The 16,195-nt window shown below is 44.2% G+C and overlaps 1 protein-coding gene across 12 annotated transcripts in view; it reads right to left on the bottom strand.

Moving 5' to 3' along the window:
- Positions 1–16,195, bottom strand: part of magi2b (membrane associated guanylate kinase, WW and PDZ domain containing 2b) — a 240,644-nt gene that overhangs the window by 64,766 nt on the left and 159,683 nt on the right. For all 12 annotated transcript variants that reach the window (XM_077568842.1, XM_077568844.1, XM_077568845.1 and 9 more), the window contains one exon: positions 448–505. In XM_077568842.1, coding sequence (XP_077424968.1) covers positions 448–505 — 58 coding nt within the window. The remainder of the gene's footprint in view (positions 1–447; positions 506–16,195) is intronic.

Raw genomic sequence — 16,195 nt, 5'->3', positions numbered from 1 at the left:
AGTCTGAAGGAAGGACAATATTACATAACAAAACAAATTGTCTTTACAAATGAAATTAAGTAGGCATTAGACTTCTGAAAAGTATTTCCTTATTTGTTTAATAAATCTGTATAATATACAAGCTTCACTTTTTGAACTCAACTACAGAGATAAATTAACTTTTATGTATTCAAATTTATTGCGATGCACCTGTAGGCTACTGTATATTTCCTGCAAAACCGGTAAGTCCTCAAGGCGATTTGTGACTACAGCCAAGGGCATTAAAAAAAAAAATCCACTCTAGAAATATTGCAGCATAAACCTTTCACATTTTGATAATTAGTGCAGATTAGAATTCTCTTGAAAGAGTTTTGACGAAGAAGAGTTAAAATGTCAAATACAAGCAAGAACAAAACTTAATTCCTAATTCATAAGGATGCAAACAATGGAATTGCCGTTGCGACTTACTCCACGTAGTAGCTGCCGTAGATGGGGTCATCGATCTTCTCCCAGCCGTAGGGCAGCTCTGAGGTGCGGGGAAACAAATTAGGGAAATTAAGTCAGTTTATGGCATGAGCAGCAGAACAAAACAAAACGCATCACTGTCATATTTCATTGACAGTAGTCGATACTCAGAAAAGAAAACTAATTTGTGTTTATACTCTAGTGGGGAATTGGAATAAATATTGATTATTGTAACCCATTTATCAGATTAAGAGAGATAACAATGAAATAGATCTTTAAATTAAGATTTGACAAATTTGGACTAGCATCAGAAGAACCCAGATTCTTATGGAGCCATGTGTTTGAGCAACAATAATGACACAACACAGATTAACAGTTGCGTAGCAACGCATGTATTGTTGCAAGATGGAAAAAAACAATTCGTATGGAAAATAATAAATTGAAAGAAAATTGTGCGCGCCAAAAAAATAGCTCAGCCTTTTTAATTAAACTCAAATTGTTGGGGCCCTTTCTATAAAGTTGACTTGTCCTGTGTGACTGTTTGTCACCTCCAAGGGTAAATCCAAAAGATGATGAAATGTTTGTCCTACCACGACCAACCGTCCAGCAGGGATTATGAAGATGTGTTTTTTTTGGGTGTGTGTTTCTTTCTCCTTGAGGGTTCTTGGGTTAGCTCGCCATTTAGAGGTGATCCAGAATCGTGGACTGGTCCTTAAATTCGTCCGTACCAAAAAACCTGACCTAAAGACAGGGTCGCATTTGTATCTATTAATCTATATTCAATACAAAATTACTAAAGGCTTCAAATATCAATACCATGTGCTACATATTGCCTAAAACCTTGTAATTCAGTACCAATTCTCAATTCCGTTTTGTTGTACAACAGATCAATATCAATCTTCAATTAAAAAGAGTAGACACATTTAACTCTCAACCATTAAAATACTCCTACAATCAGTAATTCACAGTAGTATTTGATCATATATCATGGTAGGTAACCATAAACATTCACATATTGTTCCTTTACGAATTGGTCTAAATTGTCCAAAACATCACATGCAGTGGGGTGGACTTTAGGACCATGCCTCTCACCCAGTAGGCATACAGCAGGGGGTGTGTTTTTATATGAATGTTTGTTGGCGCAATATTCGCCATTCTGTTGTTGGCAGTCGATGAATAAAGACGTGTTTCCAGTCAGTCGTATACGCTCCTTACTACTGCCACATTGGTGACCCTGACGTTGAAAATGTTTCGAACAGTGGATGAAGAGGTGTCCTCCTAGGCCATGTCGCCCCAACTCCCGCAACTTGCAGCCGTCGCCGCTACCGCGAGGCTGCCGGCACATCAGTGGACCTCATGGACAAGATGCTGTCGCTGTTAGGCTCGGATGAAGGCGGATTCGTTTTCCCGCACATTTTCCTCCGGCAGCTACCGCCTCTGGTGCGTGCGGTGTTGGCTAACTCCGCTTGCCTGGCGTCCTGCGATTATCGGGCCTTGGCCGAAGAAGCGGATCGAGTGTTGCTGGCTACGAGACGATTCGCCGTGCAAAGTGTGGCAGCCGATCACCTCCTGGAGGCGACGCCGGATGCGGGCCCGATGGTGGTGACACGGAAGCGGCGCGAGAGGGCTCTCTGTTTCTTCCACCAGCGGTTCGGCATCAAGGCTAGACATTGTGTTCCCCCCTGCACCTTTGAAGCTCCGGGATACTCCAACGCCGGCGTTCCATAGCGGCTGTGGGCCCGGCAATGAAAGTGAGCTGCTCTTCATCACAGACTCGTCATCAGGGAGACGTTTCCTGGTGGACTGCGGGTCGCAAGTCAGCCTGCTTACACTCACCGCCGCGGACAAGGCGGCCAGTAGCAGCGGACCGTCCTTGTGTGCACCTAACGGCTCACCCATTATCAGCTTTGGTTCCAGGCTGGTGACTGTGTGCTTCCATGGACGTGATTTTCAGTGGAACTTTATTGTTGCTTCAATCACGGTTCCAGTTATTGGCGCGGATTTTCAAATGGACTGCTTGTTGATGTTGCTAACCGCCGTTTGATTGACGCTGTTTCTTTCGTCACTTTCCCGTGTGAGGCTGGGGGACTCGGACCATTAACACACGCAAATTTTTTGGCATCGACGTTTATCAGCGTTTGCTGTCTGATTTTCCGTCATTGACGACTCCCGCCTTTTCCACCGCCGATACTAAGCACGGGGTGGAGCATTTCATCCCCACCGTTGGCCCGCCAGTTTTTGCCCGCGCGCGCCGACCTGACGCGGCCAAATTGGCAATTGCGAAGGAGGCGTTTGCTACAATGGAGCGTTTGGGGATTGTGAGGCGTTCTAACAGCCCGTGGGCTTCGCCCTTACACATGGTGCCTAAAAGCGATGGTTCCTGGCGGCCTTGTGGTGATTTTCTTCGGCTAAACAGTGTTACTACGCATGACCGTTACCCCATTCCACACATTCAAGATTTTTCCGCGCGTCTGGCTGGCACCAGAATTTTTTCTTAAGTGGACTTGGTCCGTGGCTATCACCAGGTGCCTGTGCAGCCGGTAGATGTGCCCAAAATGGCAGTAATAACCCCGTTTGGGCTTTTCCAATTCCTGCGCATGCCTTTTGGCCTGAAAGGGGCAGCACAGGCTTTCCAAAGATTGATGGACTGTGTTTTACGCGACCTCGACTTTGTGTTTGTCTATCTTGATGACATTTTAGTGGCCAGTCCTTCACCGGAGGTACATCTGTCGCACTTAACGCAGGTTTTCAAGCGCCTCGATTCACATAGCCTAATCGTCAATCCGGCTAAGTGTCAATTCGGTCTTACTGAGATTGATTTTTTGGGCCACTGTATATCGGCGCAGGGGGTAGTTCCCTTACCTGCCAAGGTACAGGCAGTGATTGATTTCCCCCACCCAGCTTCGGTTAAGGCGCTGCAGGAGTTCTAAGGCATGGTTAATTTTTACAACCGCTTCCTTCCGCGTGCAGTCCACCTCCTGCAGCCTCTTTACAGTGCCTTAAGGAACAAGAAGGCTAAAGACCCCCTCGAGTGGTCTCCGCAACGGGCACAGGCGTTTCAGAAAGCTAAGGACGCCCTCGCGAGCGCGGCCCTCGTCCATCCGATCTCCACTGCACAGGTGAACTTGACTACAGATGCGTCAGATATAGCTGTAGGGGGAGTGGTTGAGAAGCTTGTGGCAAATGTGTGGCAGCCCCTTGCGTTTTTTAGTCGTAAGTTGCGGGATAACGAACGCAAGTATAGCGTTTTTGACAGGGAGTTGCTGGCGCTGTATCTCGCGATGCGACATTTTCGTTTCCTTCTTGAAGGGCGCCGTTTGACGGCTTATGTGGATCATAGGCCGCTTACGTTTGCGATTTCAAAGGTTACTGAACCGTGGTCGGCCATTTCCGAATTCACGACAGACGTTCGGCATGTGGCCGGTAAGTGTAACCCTGTGGCTGATTGTTTGTCGCGCGCGATTGTATGTCCAGTCCAGCTCGGGGTTAATTTTTCCGAGATGGCTGCCGAACAGTCAGACGACCCTGACATCCGCAACCTCAAAGCGGCAGGTACGGCTCTTAAACTTGAGGATGTGGTGATGCGCGTAGGCGATCCCGCTCTCCTCTGCGATGTGCCCACAGGCCGCCGCCTGTGGTTCCTTTGGGATGGCGTCGGAGAAGAGAGTTGGCCCTCCTGTTCTTGATATAAAACAGCACCGAGCCCAGTAGTACTAGCATCAGTGTGAAGTATATAAGGTTTCTGAGGATCAGCAAAAGCTAGCACAGGTGCGGTTGTCAGGCTTTGGATAACTGTCTCGAAGGCTTGTTGACAGTCAGGCGACCAACGATCTCCAAAGATCTCCTTTGGGTTGTAGTATTCGTCTGCTTCCTGATTTGCTTTCGTTGATCTTAGTTTTGATTTCTTATGAGGAGTTGGGTAAACTGAGGTTAAATGATGAAGAGGCTTCACTATGCCAGAGTATCCCTTTACAAACCTCCTATAGTAGCCAGCAAAACCGAGGAAGGATTTCAGCTGTCGCAGGGTTTGGGAGACAGGCCACGTCTTAACTCTTTCACTGCCAGACGTTTTCAGAAACGGGTTGTCCCCACTGCCAGCTGATTTAAGCATTTTGAGTGATCTTTCAAGGTCCACAGAAAATGTTGTGTTTGGACTATGGAAACACACATACTACCAAATGAAAGATTGGACTCAGCTTTTATCAGAAAAAAAAGTTTGTTTCTACCTTATTACGTTCTTCAGTAATCAACAATAGAAAATGGTTACTTTCACCGAAATTCTCTCTTTTGAAACAAAAAACGGAGAAAAAGAGCTTTTTGTGAAACGATGTTATTTCATGCACTCTAGTGAATTGTACACTTCTTTTTGTCCATGAATGATGCCACAAACACCTAAATAGTGCTTTACTTCTGTAAAACGCTTTCACCAACAATGAAAAAGTGTTTTTTGATTGCAAAATACGTTTATTTCCATTCAACAGTGTAACAATTTGACAAAACAATTTCGCAAACTATTTACAAATGTGTGCAACTGTGGTACTACTTACAATTATGTGGATGTTTCAAATACAGTTTTTCCTTTTGTAACGCTCTCCTGCGTGCAAGGAGACGCCAGGACTCGCACAACAGTTTACTTTCACTTTCACATTGGTCCGTTTTGCGTGCAAACGTTACACTTTCTTGACGGCCTTTTTTTCCGGGGAATAAAAAGCAAGTAGCAGACTGTACACACTTCCTCCGATGAATATGCATTGGACTCGGGGCACTCTCCGTCGTCCGATCGAACGTCCGCCTGTGCGTGCTCGGTTGCGCTCCGCGTTACGACACCGTCATAGCCGCCGCGTCAGCGGTTCCAATTTCGCCGTCAAGCCCGGATTCACCTTCATCATCATCGAGGATGATCATCGTCGTCATCAATGTACTATTTTAGCGTTGGTCGATGCCTTTCGTCTTGTAAGTGTAGAGCTGCTTGCAAACGCTCGCCATTGCCCGTTCCCTCCTCCATCTAGCTCCATCTAACGTCTTCTACTGCCGCGTCAATGCTTCTCAACCACGGAGTCACCACCCTCATATTCATCATCGATGATGATCATCGTCGTCAACAATGTGCTTTTTCAGCGATGCTTTTGGTCTTTGAAAAAAACGTCTCAGGCGTGAGCTCCTCGCGACCGGCCGCCATTTTCCTTTGTCTTCCATTCTCATCTCCTGCTCGACGCTCTAGCTCCGCCTCTACTGACGCCCACCCGATCTTGTCAAAAGAGAGTCATCGCTGCCCTCTAGGGGCCAAAAATAGTCATTAGGCACAATAGACAGACTGGAAACTTTCAACAGACATGCGGAAGGGTTTCCTCTACCCGTTTCAAAAAAAAAATAAAAATCATTGGATGACGTCTTTTGACGTCATTGGCAGTGAAGCGTAGGTTTTTACTTGACGTCTTTAAACGTCAGTGGCAGTGAAAGAGTTAAGAGCCGAAATCTTCTTGGGATCTGTCTCAACCCCGTTTCGAGAGACCACATGCCCCAGATAGCGGACTTCTGGAAGAAGACACATTTCTCTGGTGACAGTTTTAACCCATTCTCTCGGAGGCGAGTCAGCACCTTCATTAGCCGCTTCTCATGCTCCTCAAGAGTCTTTGAGAACATGATGATATCATCAAGGAAGACCAGTGCAGCTTTCAAATGCATGTCTCACCTTTCCATCAGCCTTTGAAAGGTGCTTGGCGCATTCGTCACTCCTTGAGGCATGCAATTAAACTCCCAGAAGCCGAGAGGACAAACAAAAGCTGTTTTGGGTTTATCCGCATCCTCAACTTAAATCTGGTAATACCCTGACTTTAAATCAAGGACAGAGAACCACTGTGAGCCATGGAGTGCTGAAAGGTGTCTTCAAGCTTTGGGATGTTATATGCATCTTTTATGGTTTGAAGATTAAGACGTCTATAATCGATGTACAACCGGACCTGGCCATTCTTTTTCCTGACCACCACTATTGGTGACGAAAATGGCGAATCTGACTGCGGCAAGGAGCTCTTGGAGGTGTTTTCGGACAGCATCCATGTCCTGTGGGTGGATTGGACGAGTACGCTGTTTGAAGGGCGTGTTATCTGAAAGTGTGATACGGTGTCTCACCTCATCAGTGCGGCCAAAGTCCAAGTCATGATGTGCAAACACGTCAGGCTTGTTGTTAAGTTGCTGAGTGATGCGTTCTTTCCACTCTGATGGAATTGGGGAGTCATTGAAATTAAAGTGCAAGCTGGACCCTCGGGATGACTGAAGATCTGGGGACTCTTGCAGGGTTTGTGATTGCTTGGCGATGCTGTGTTCTTTCAAGAAGATGCTCTGGTATGAACTGATCTCTGCAATGGTACAACTTGTGGGAAGGACAACATCATGGTCAGACTCATTGCTTATAATTACAGGCAGCTTGTGGGGTCGTAGTTGGGGAAAGTCAACTAGGCCAGTTTATACTAGCAGACCACCCGGCAAGGGGGACGATGAAGGATACTCGACCACAACTGATTTCTCATTCTGACAACTGACAGCCAGAGCTACGCCCACCACCACCATAGTTTTACCAGCTGGTTGCTTGCCTGCTTTCGTCTTAACTGGATGATTTTGAAGACTGCACGGTAGCCATAGGGAAGGGGCTGATGAGATGTGGCTTCTGAGTAGATGTCAAATAGTACATCTAAGGTGTTTGTGCCAATCAACAGGAGCGACTGTGAATGGTCAGGGACGACCACAGCGAGTGTATTTACCTCAATTGGCACCCCAGTAAAGTCTCTTGGAAAAGTTATGGCCATCTCTATATAGCCTAAGTAAGGCACTATTTGCTCATTGGCCCCCTCCACCTCTAAGATGTAACGAAGAGGCTTTATCTCCTCATCTGAAAGGTACTGTTTATAAAACAACTCGGGTAATGTCGTGACTTGTGAGGCTGAGTCCAGGAGACTGTTGACTTTGTTGCCTCTTACTTCGACTCAGGCTGTACTTTTGGTGCCAACAAATTGCTTGGTAAGTCGGAAAGGTTGGTTTCGACATGCATGTTCCAGAGTAGAACAGGTTTGAATCTTGACTTTGCTAACTGGGGGACATTCTTGACCCTTCTCAGCCCCTGTTTGTCCCACAACAGAGACTGTTGTTAGTTTAAAGAAAGGTTGGAAGCATTCTGTGCTTCCCACTTGCGTCGTTTCTCCTCAAGATGCTGTTTCTTTTCAGCCACTAAAGCTGGGTTTGGCATGTTCATGCAAGCTGGAGCAATATGTCCATCTTCCCCGCAGGTAAAGCAATACCATGGTTTGGGTTTGTTTGCTTGGGTTTTCTTCTTCTGTCCTTGCACATTGTTCTTTGCATCACGTGGTTCTTATTCCTTGCTCTGAATTTTCCCAACTGTCCCCTTATTGTCAGCACCTTTTGACCTTTTTTGTGACATGAGTGAGGTTAGTTGGCTCTGTAGAATAGCCACCTGCTTTCTTAAGTCCTCAAAAGCTTCAACGCTGCTGTCAGGGTTCTTTTCTTGCACACGTGCATATGCATTATGAAATTGAAATTGAACTTTTTGCTTAGTAGAACTCATATGTTTTTTCATTAGGTTGCTTTTTGTTTGTTGCCTGTCTTCTTCAGAGCGTATCATCAACAAGAGGTCTGAAAATGAGGGTGGGCTGCTTTTCTTTTGTTCGAGTTGCAGCGTGCTGAGCAAGGTGTTATCCCAACATCTCCTGCAGAACTGCTTAAGGAGATGTCTGTCTACTTCTTTGTGTGAAACTCCGCCTCTTTTTATGGCTAAGTGTACCACTCGTTGCAGCCGCTGAAGGTAAGCAGAGGATCTCTCACCTGGATCTTGCAGTGTTCAGAAATCGAGCGAAAAGTTCCTCACCATCTTCCACAGCGCCAAAAGCTGAATCCAGTATCTGCAGATAGGCAGCAGGAAGTGACTCAGGTCGTAGCCCTTTGACGACATCTGCTGCAGGGGGAAGCAAGCTTTCAAGGAACTTTCGTGTTATTTACAAAGGTGACATGCTGGGATCAGTTTAGAGGAATTCAATGTGTGAGCGCCAAGTATCATAGTCCGTTTCATTATTAGGTCTGGGGATTTTTCCAGAAAAAGAGCGGATTCTTACTGGTGATTGCACGTGTGAGAGTGCATCCTGTCTCCGTACAATGTGCTCAACCACAACCTTTTGGATTTAAGGTGGGTTCATATCACTTGCTGAAAGGGATGGCGCTCTTCTTTCATTAGTGAGGGGAGCAGGTTCGGTGGTTCCAAAGCCACAACTACTTGGTGAACCATCTAAGGTTGATGTGAGAGGCTGTTGCACATTGGTGATGGAGTTACCTAAATTGCTTCATGTACATGAGGAGGGGGGGTTTTCAACTGTGGTTGCATGTCGTCAATATCTTCACTGATCTGAAACATCACCTCTTTCAACACATCACCATAATCCTTGCCACTACGCTTAGCCGTCTTTATCTCATAGGTAATGGAGGGGTTTCCCTGCACTCTATGCACATAGGGTAAATAAGGTTAGAAAATTTCTAAGGCAGAACCACTTGAATACTCAACGATCAGGTTTTGATAAAGTTCAGACAATGGGTCATCAACAACAAGGAATCTCTCAATTTTGCCATATTTCTTTAGGTCGTCAACTACCTGTTCATCGTGATCAGCTATCTGTGTTAGCCCACTAACAATCACTGCATTCGAATTTTTATGCCAGACTTTTGAACAAAGTCCATGACAGCAGAATTTATACCACCATCCATTCTGAATCTGATTTCTATATTGTTGCACATATCAAATGACTCCTGGCTAGCTCGCCAGAGCTGTAACCCACCTCAGATTAAATGAGATAACAATGAAATAGATCTTTAAATTAAGATTTGACAAATTTGGACTAGCATTAGAAGAACCCAGATTTTCTCCACTATGCAGTATTAGCTCCGGTCCAACCTGCGTTTGGACTAGCTACTGCTCAAAGAAGTACTTACTAAGTAACAGTAAGCGGGTCTCAAATCTACTTAAATAGCTTTTTAAAATTTCTGCTTGTGTCGCTGCTTCACCTCCTTGTAACTGTGTCACGTCACTCGCGAAGTAAAAGAGGAAGTACTAGAGCGTAAGCACGCCTAAACTAACCTCTCCATCCATAGGCTGAATGTGACCTATGCTGCTTCTGATTGGCTGAGGGCACGGGGGGGCCTTCAAGTGCACTTGTGAAAATTTGTTTTTACAATACAAATACAATACAATACCATACAATAAGCATCTTCCTCTTTTCAGTTGGTTTTAAACAAATGTTATTTCTTTATTACTCTATTTTATCAGTCTCCAAAAGTAGATTTCACTTCTTAACTTAAATTTATACCTGAGTTACATTATGTTTATTGATGATCGGTGATTCCCAAACAGAACCCGCGACAGACAAATGTTCACAAAGCAGCGACCATAATTTTTAAAATTATATTTAAAACATCTTTATGCATAATACCAATACAAAATGTGCATGTGAGGTGCAGGTGTGCTGTATTTTTCTCACCATCCTCATCAACACACAAGTATCTGTGACTTTGATTGTGTGTGGCTTTAAAAGGTGGGGCCTAACCTGTCGAGTGACATGAGACTCAGCGAATGAGAGTGTATTAAGCTATTGTCAGTTAAGCCAGCATGTCCCTTGGCGTCATTTATGGCCATAGCAGCTAGTGTATGAATGTGCTTGAGTGACTGTTCAATAAAGCACCAGAAATGTTATTCTTGATTACTTACGTGTATATCCTTGATTACTTATTACAATGCATTGTAATTAGCAGTGGTAAGCTATAACAAATTAGCACGTAGACATTCTGGTTTGTAAGCCAGTTCTTCTTTGCAATAAACCAGTGCTTCTCAATAATTTTTTGTCACGAACATGGTTCCAACAATAAAAAATCATGCACAATGGGATGGCGCACGAGTGCTATTTTAAGACCGCGAGGTCACGTGACGTCAGCAGCGTAAACCGGAAGGGGGTCAACATAGAAGCACGCTCGCAGGCGATCCATGCTAGTACTGCTTGTTTTTGTTCTCGTTTATCTCGAGAAAAAAAAAACATGCAGTGTAAGCACTGCCGCTATGGAACTTGCAGAAAGGACTTCAGACACTACAATCGTCCACATATGAAGGATGTGTTTTTTTTTATTTGTTTCCCAAAGCCAAACTCTCAGAGGGATAAATGTGAACGGGGGCCAATTTTTGCGGAGAGTCCAAAAGACCAATTTAACGCCAGCAAAGTGAAGCCTTTCACCTTCATATGTAGTAAACATTTTGTTGGGGGCAATGCATGCATGCTCCTACGATGACAATCATGCTCTTGCCTGGCTTGCCGGTGAAGAGGGTCTTCTGCCCAGATTTAGTCATAACTGTTTTAATTTATTTATTTCCCCAGTAGAACTTTTATCTGTGGATGTGTCTTTGTGAGTGATGTCGCAATTTCTGCCAAGTGTCTGTAATCAATGATGTTTTTAAAGTCTTATCGTCATGATTGGGACCTCATCTATTGCCACAACAATGGGCCATTGTCTGTGGTTGAAGTGTCTGTAATCAATGATGTGTTTAAAGTCTTATCTCATGTCCGGTGAACCCCAGGTGGGCTGTTTGGAGGGGGCGTTTTGGTACCGCCCCTTCAAGATAGTATAAGAATTTTGTGAGTCCGCTGTAACTTCACACTTGCGAGAAGAATGCAGCCATTTGTCCGTAAACTTGCTTGTGTCCGGAATATTCTGTAAAAATAAAACCTTCGAAGGAACTGTTCAACGATCTCCAGCCTGCATGAGGGGGGGCTGGACCTGACCACCAGCGGTGGGGTCAGGGCAGATGGGCAGCTAGGCACTGGGGAGACACCAGGGGAGAGTGGCAGGTTGGTTCCCGGTCCCCGACCACTCGCCTTGCGAAGGTGGTCCAGATTCAACATGGGAAATTGTGGACGGATTTAAAGCAGAAGGAAACAAAAAAGATTTCAAAAGCTTTGAACATCACACAGTACTGTTCCATTAATCATCCATAAGTGGAGAGAGTACCAAACAACCACAAATCTACCAAGACAAAGCTGTCCCTCCAAAGTTTCTGACCGAAGGAGGACACTTATCAGAGGCCTAAGAGGCCTTTGATCATTCTAAATGAACAGCAAAGATCCACAGCAGGGAAATCTGTCCATCAGCCGAGTACTGCACAAATTTGGCTTGTATGGAAGGGTGGCAACAAGACAACCCTTTCTAAAAGCGAGCCACAAGAAGTCATGTATGCAGCCATGTAGGAGAGGCCGCTGACGAGTGGAAGAAAGTGCTGTGGTCAAATGAGACCAAAATTGAACGTTTTGGCCTACATGATGAACGCTATGTTTGGCGCAAGAACACTGCTCATTAGTTTCAACACAACATACCCACTGTCAAACATGGTGGTGGGAGCATCATGCTCTGGGGTGCTTCTCTTCTGCATGGACAGAGACAATGGTGCGAGTAGAAGGAAAGATGGACGGCGCCAAATACAGGTCAATCTTGGAAGAGAACCTGTTTTCACAAATGCTCTCCATCTAACCTAGCTGAGCTGGAGCTGTTTTGCAAGGAGGAATGGGCAAAAATGTCAGTCCCTAGAAGTGCAAAACAGATAGAGGTACACCCCAAAAGACTTTAAGGTGTAATGGGGTACCGCACAAATGCTATTTTTAGACCACAAGGTCACATGACTTCCGCAGCTTGAACCGGAAGGAGGTCAAAAATGAAGCCGACTCGTTGACGACCTATGCTAGTAGTGCTTGTTTTGTTCTTGTTTATCGCCGGGGAAAAAACAGAGTTTTACAGACAGAGTAAACATAGCTGTTATTGAACTTGCAGAAACGACTCCAGACATTACGACCGTCCACATATGAAGGATGTATTCTTTATTCGTTTCCCAAAACTTCAGAAAGACAAATGTGAACGTGGATCAACTTGTGCGGACGTCTAAAAGAGCTGTGTAACGCCAGCGAAGTGAAGCCTTTCACCTTTATGTAGTAAACATTTTGTTGGGGGCCATGCATGCATACTCCTATGATGATAATCATGCTCTTGCCGGCCACCGCCGTCCCGAAGAGGTAAGTAATTGTCTTTATATTATTTTTATTTTTTGGCGCTTGGCACTACCGTTGCCACTGTTGTTCGGACCTGTCTCGCTTACCGCCTGATTATTTATTTTTTTGCCTTTCGTGCAGCTGTGATGAAATGTATGAAAAATTATCTGTAGGGCCTATTCTGAATTGAGGAAACGGGTTTATAAGCGGAAAGGATATAATTGAAAGAATTGAGGTTTTGCGAGTTTTGTTGGTTGTGCCCAAGAATTTCCAAGTAGAATTGCGACCGCTACAAACACAAAAAAGCAATAAAAATTTACCCCCAACAACTATCAAAGACGTAAGACAACCAGATATGACAAACAGGGCATATAGTCTTTTTTTCAGGCATCAAATACTTAAGCTACCTCCTTAATTGAACATTTATATGTTCTTCGACATTTATATCAGTGAATTTGACACCACGGATATAATTCTCAGACAGAATTAGTAGATTTAGAGCAGTAGACATGTTGCTGTGTGACGTATATCTTGCGGCACCCCACTGGAGCAAAAGGGGGTTTGGCAAAGTATTAATTACGGGGGGATGAATACTTTTGCACACCCTACTTTTCAGTTTTTTAGTTGTAAAACAAATTTGAAATAATATATTCACTTTGTTTCGCTTCACAATAGTGTGCTACTTTGTGTTTAACTTTCACATAAAATTTCAATGAAATATATTTATGTTTGTTGGACAGTTTGCCAACCTTGATGGGCAATAAAGGATTGGACTTTTGGGTTCAGGGTGAAAGAAACAGGACCTGGTTTTTGGGGTTTTGCACACAATTTACGGCAGCGGTCATCTTCAAGGGATTGGACAGGTACGGTAGAGTCCAATTCGGTGTCAAAAGCGGATGCATGAGCTGCTCCTACTGTGACCAGGGAGTCAAAGAACATCTCTTCAAAGGATTTCATAGATGCTATCAGCGATGGATTGGGTCCAGCGGATGCAGTGGTCACAGATCTTCGAAGGGGTAAGAGCTGGCATATTCACACCAGGGGGCTGAGAGGGTAGACAGGTGGGGTAGAGAAAACATCTATGGCAGTAAATTTTATGTGTGGTTGATGGACCTGTTTGTGTCGATGAATGGAGCTTTTGCAGTCCATGGTGTTGAGAGAATGTTGAGAGAGAATGCTGACAGGACACCAGAAGGACATTGTAAGTCATTTGCCAATTAAAAAAAATATTAATCTGTTGATTATTTTTTTAAATAAAAATATTTTTTTCATTAAAAACAGAACATAATTTCAAACAACAACATCAATTATGATTCAATTACTGGTTGGTGTCGAAGAAAGGAAAAAATGTTGATCATTTTTTCCACAGAACAAGCATGATTGCAAATGTCATATTTTAATTGAACACAAAATGAATCAGTCTGCTTTCAGGGAGGACTATAAAAATCTTTGAATATTGATTGCTGGGAAGGTGAAATTAGAAGGATTTGGAGAAAGTTAATCAGGGTCTCTTAGACGATCAAAACAGTTGTCGATTAACTGATTAATTGTCGCACCTCTTGTATTTTTTTGCCAACGAAAGGCCTAATTTAATTTAATTTATTCCAGACCTTTTGTTTATAAAATAAGTAACACCATCCATTGGGATAAAACAACAACACATTTTTATAAAATATCCACACTTAAGACACACACAAACCAATGAAAACTGTTCCTTTTGCTCATTCCCAACGTCATTAAATGCAAAAATGCAAACCAGTAATTACAAATTTGTTAAAGGCAATACTTCCATTTATTTCCAAAGAAAACATAGCATCACTATATATTGTGGCTGTCATTTTTAAGGATAATTAAGGCCGTCTTTAGGCCAAATCTTAATCTGAGGATCCACAGACCGGTTGTAAAAATAAATTTAAAACAATCAGTCAAATTAACAGGCTGTTAAGTAACTCAATCAAACGGACATCTCTGTTCTTTAGCACAAATTGTTCTCGGCTCAAGAAAAGTGGAGCAAGCACATCTTTACGTTTGTCTCTTCTTTTCTCACAGCCGCCCACTCCACTTTCGCCTTCTAGCTTCTTCCCGTGTTAATTGTCAAGTCCTCGATGCCATCCATCCCGTCTCCCATTTATCTCCCTTTTACTGCCCTAGGATAAAGTGGGTCAAAGCACGGCTAAAATGCTCTGTGCCTTTTTGTCATGATTTTCTCCTCTAGCCAACAAGACAACAAAGTGTATTTTGGGGGCGGCTGGGGCTGGGTTGTGGTGGGTGGCGCGGGTGGATGGGGGGAGCGGGGGTTGTAGGCCGGTGGGATGCCTGGCGGGCCTGCCGTGTTGGGGTGGGGGGCACTCCTGGCTCTGCTCTCCGGCCAGTGGCCCGGGGGTTGTCCCTTAGCGCTGCCGTGGCCTGGGGGCCCCTGGGGGGCTGTGCTTGCTCTGTCCTGGCCGGGGTCGACGGCTCCCCTCTTTGGTGGAGGTTTTCATGCATGCCAGATCCACCATACCAGCATCTATCAAAATTCAAACACAATCTGCTTCTTCCTCTGGTCGTTGAATCGGTGGAGGCCGATGTCTGTGGATCTCACTCTGCTTCATCTATCCTTCCTTCCTTTCCTCAGTCTCTCCTTTGGTCTCTTGAGGTCTCCCTAATTTGTTGGAATTTAGATGTTTCTGGGGTTGGTGAAAGACTCTGGTTGGTAACCCGGTGGGTAGTAGGTAATGTCTGGCCGGTGCTGGATTTCACTGTCCTTTCTTTTCTTTGATCCTTCCTCGGGTCTCCTGACAACCTCACGACTCTAGCTGGATTCTGAAGGGATTTTTAATAGGTTTTAGGTGAACTAATGAGTACACACTCACACGCACGCACACACGCACGCACGCACGCACACACACACACACACACACACACACACACACATACACACGCACATACTAAATATATATATATACAGTATATATTTTAAAGAGAGCAATGAAATATTGAGCTCTTAAGAAAAAATAAAAAAAATAAAATAAAGTATCCATTACTTTTTTCTGAACTTATCAGCAAGTCAGAAATCTGACTTGTACACTTTTAGTGTAGTACCACATTGAAAAATGCAGATAATGAAGAGCAAGAGAAGATGTAGTAATTGTTGTTCAGAGAGAGAGAGAAAGAGAGATGATTATAATATACTGTTGAACAGGCTGGAAACTTGGGTGGGGTTAAATGGAACAGTTCTAAAATGGTTCAGATCTTACTTGGAGGAAAGGAGTTACTTTGTAACCACTGGAAATTTTCAATCTGATCGAATGGCCATGACATGTGGGGTCCCTCAAGGGTCAGTTCTTGGACTCCTGTTGTAGTTATTGATTTTTAGATGCATCTCCACGCACGTTGTAGAAGTTGTGTTGTGTAGTGCATACAAACTTACACATTGTATGTGTAACCCACTCAAGTTGTTCACTTCAATTGTATTTTTTTAATCACCTGCAGTAGCAGTTTTTGTCCAGCAGAGAGCAGAAGCAACTTATGTCTTATCAGTCCGAGAGGGAGAAAGAGAGGAAGTTACGCAACTATTGCAGTCAGTAATGGAGTGCGCAAAGTGAGAGAGTTACGGAGTGAGAAGCTACATGATACCAGAAGAGAGAAAAAAACAGTGAAAGTCAAGTTGGAAGTCTTCCCAGCAGGTTAAA

Source organism: Vanacampus margaritifer, chromosome 6, assembly GCF_051991255.1.
Source record: "Vanacampus margaritifer isolate UIUO_Vmar chromosome 6, RoL_Vmar_1.0, whole genome shotgun sequence".
Taxonomy (NCBI): domain Eukaryota; kingdom Metazoa; phylum Chordata; class Actinopteri; order Syngnathiformes; family Syngnathidae; genus Vanacampus; species Vanacampus margaritifer.
This window is presented reverse-complemented; position numbering and strand designations above follow the sequence as displayed.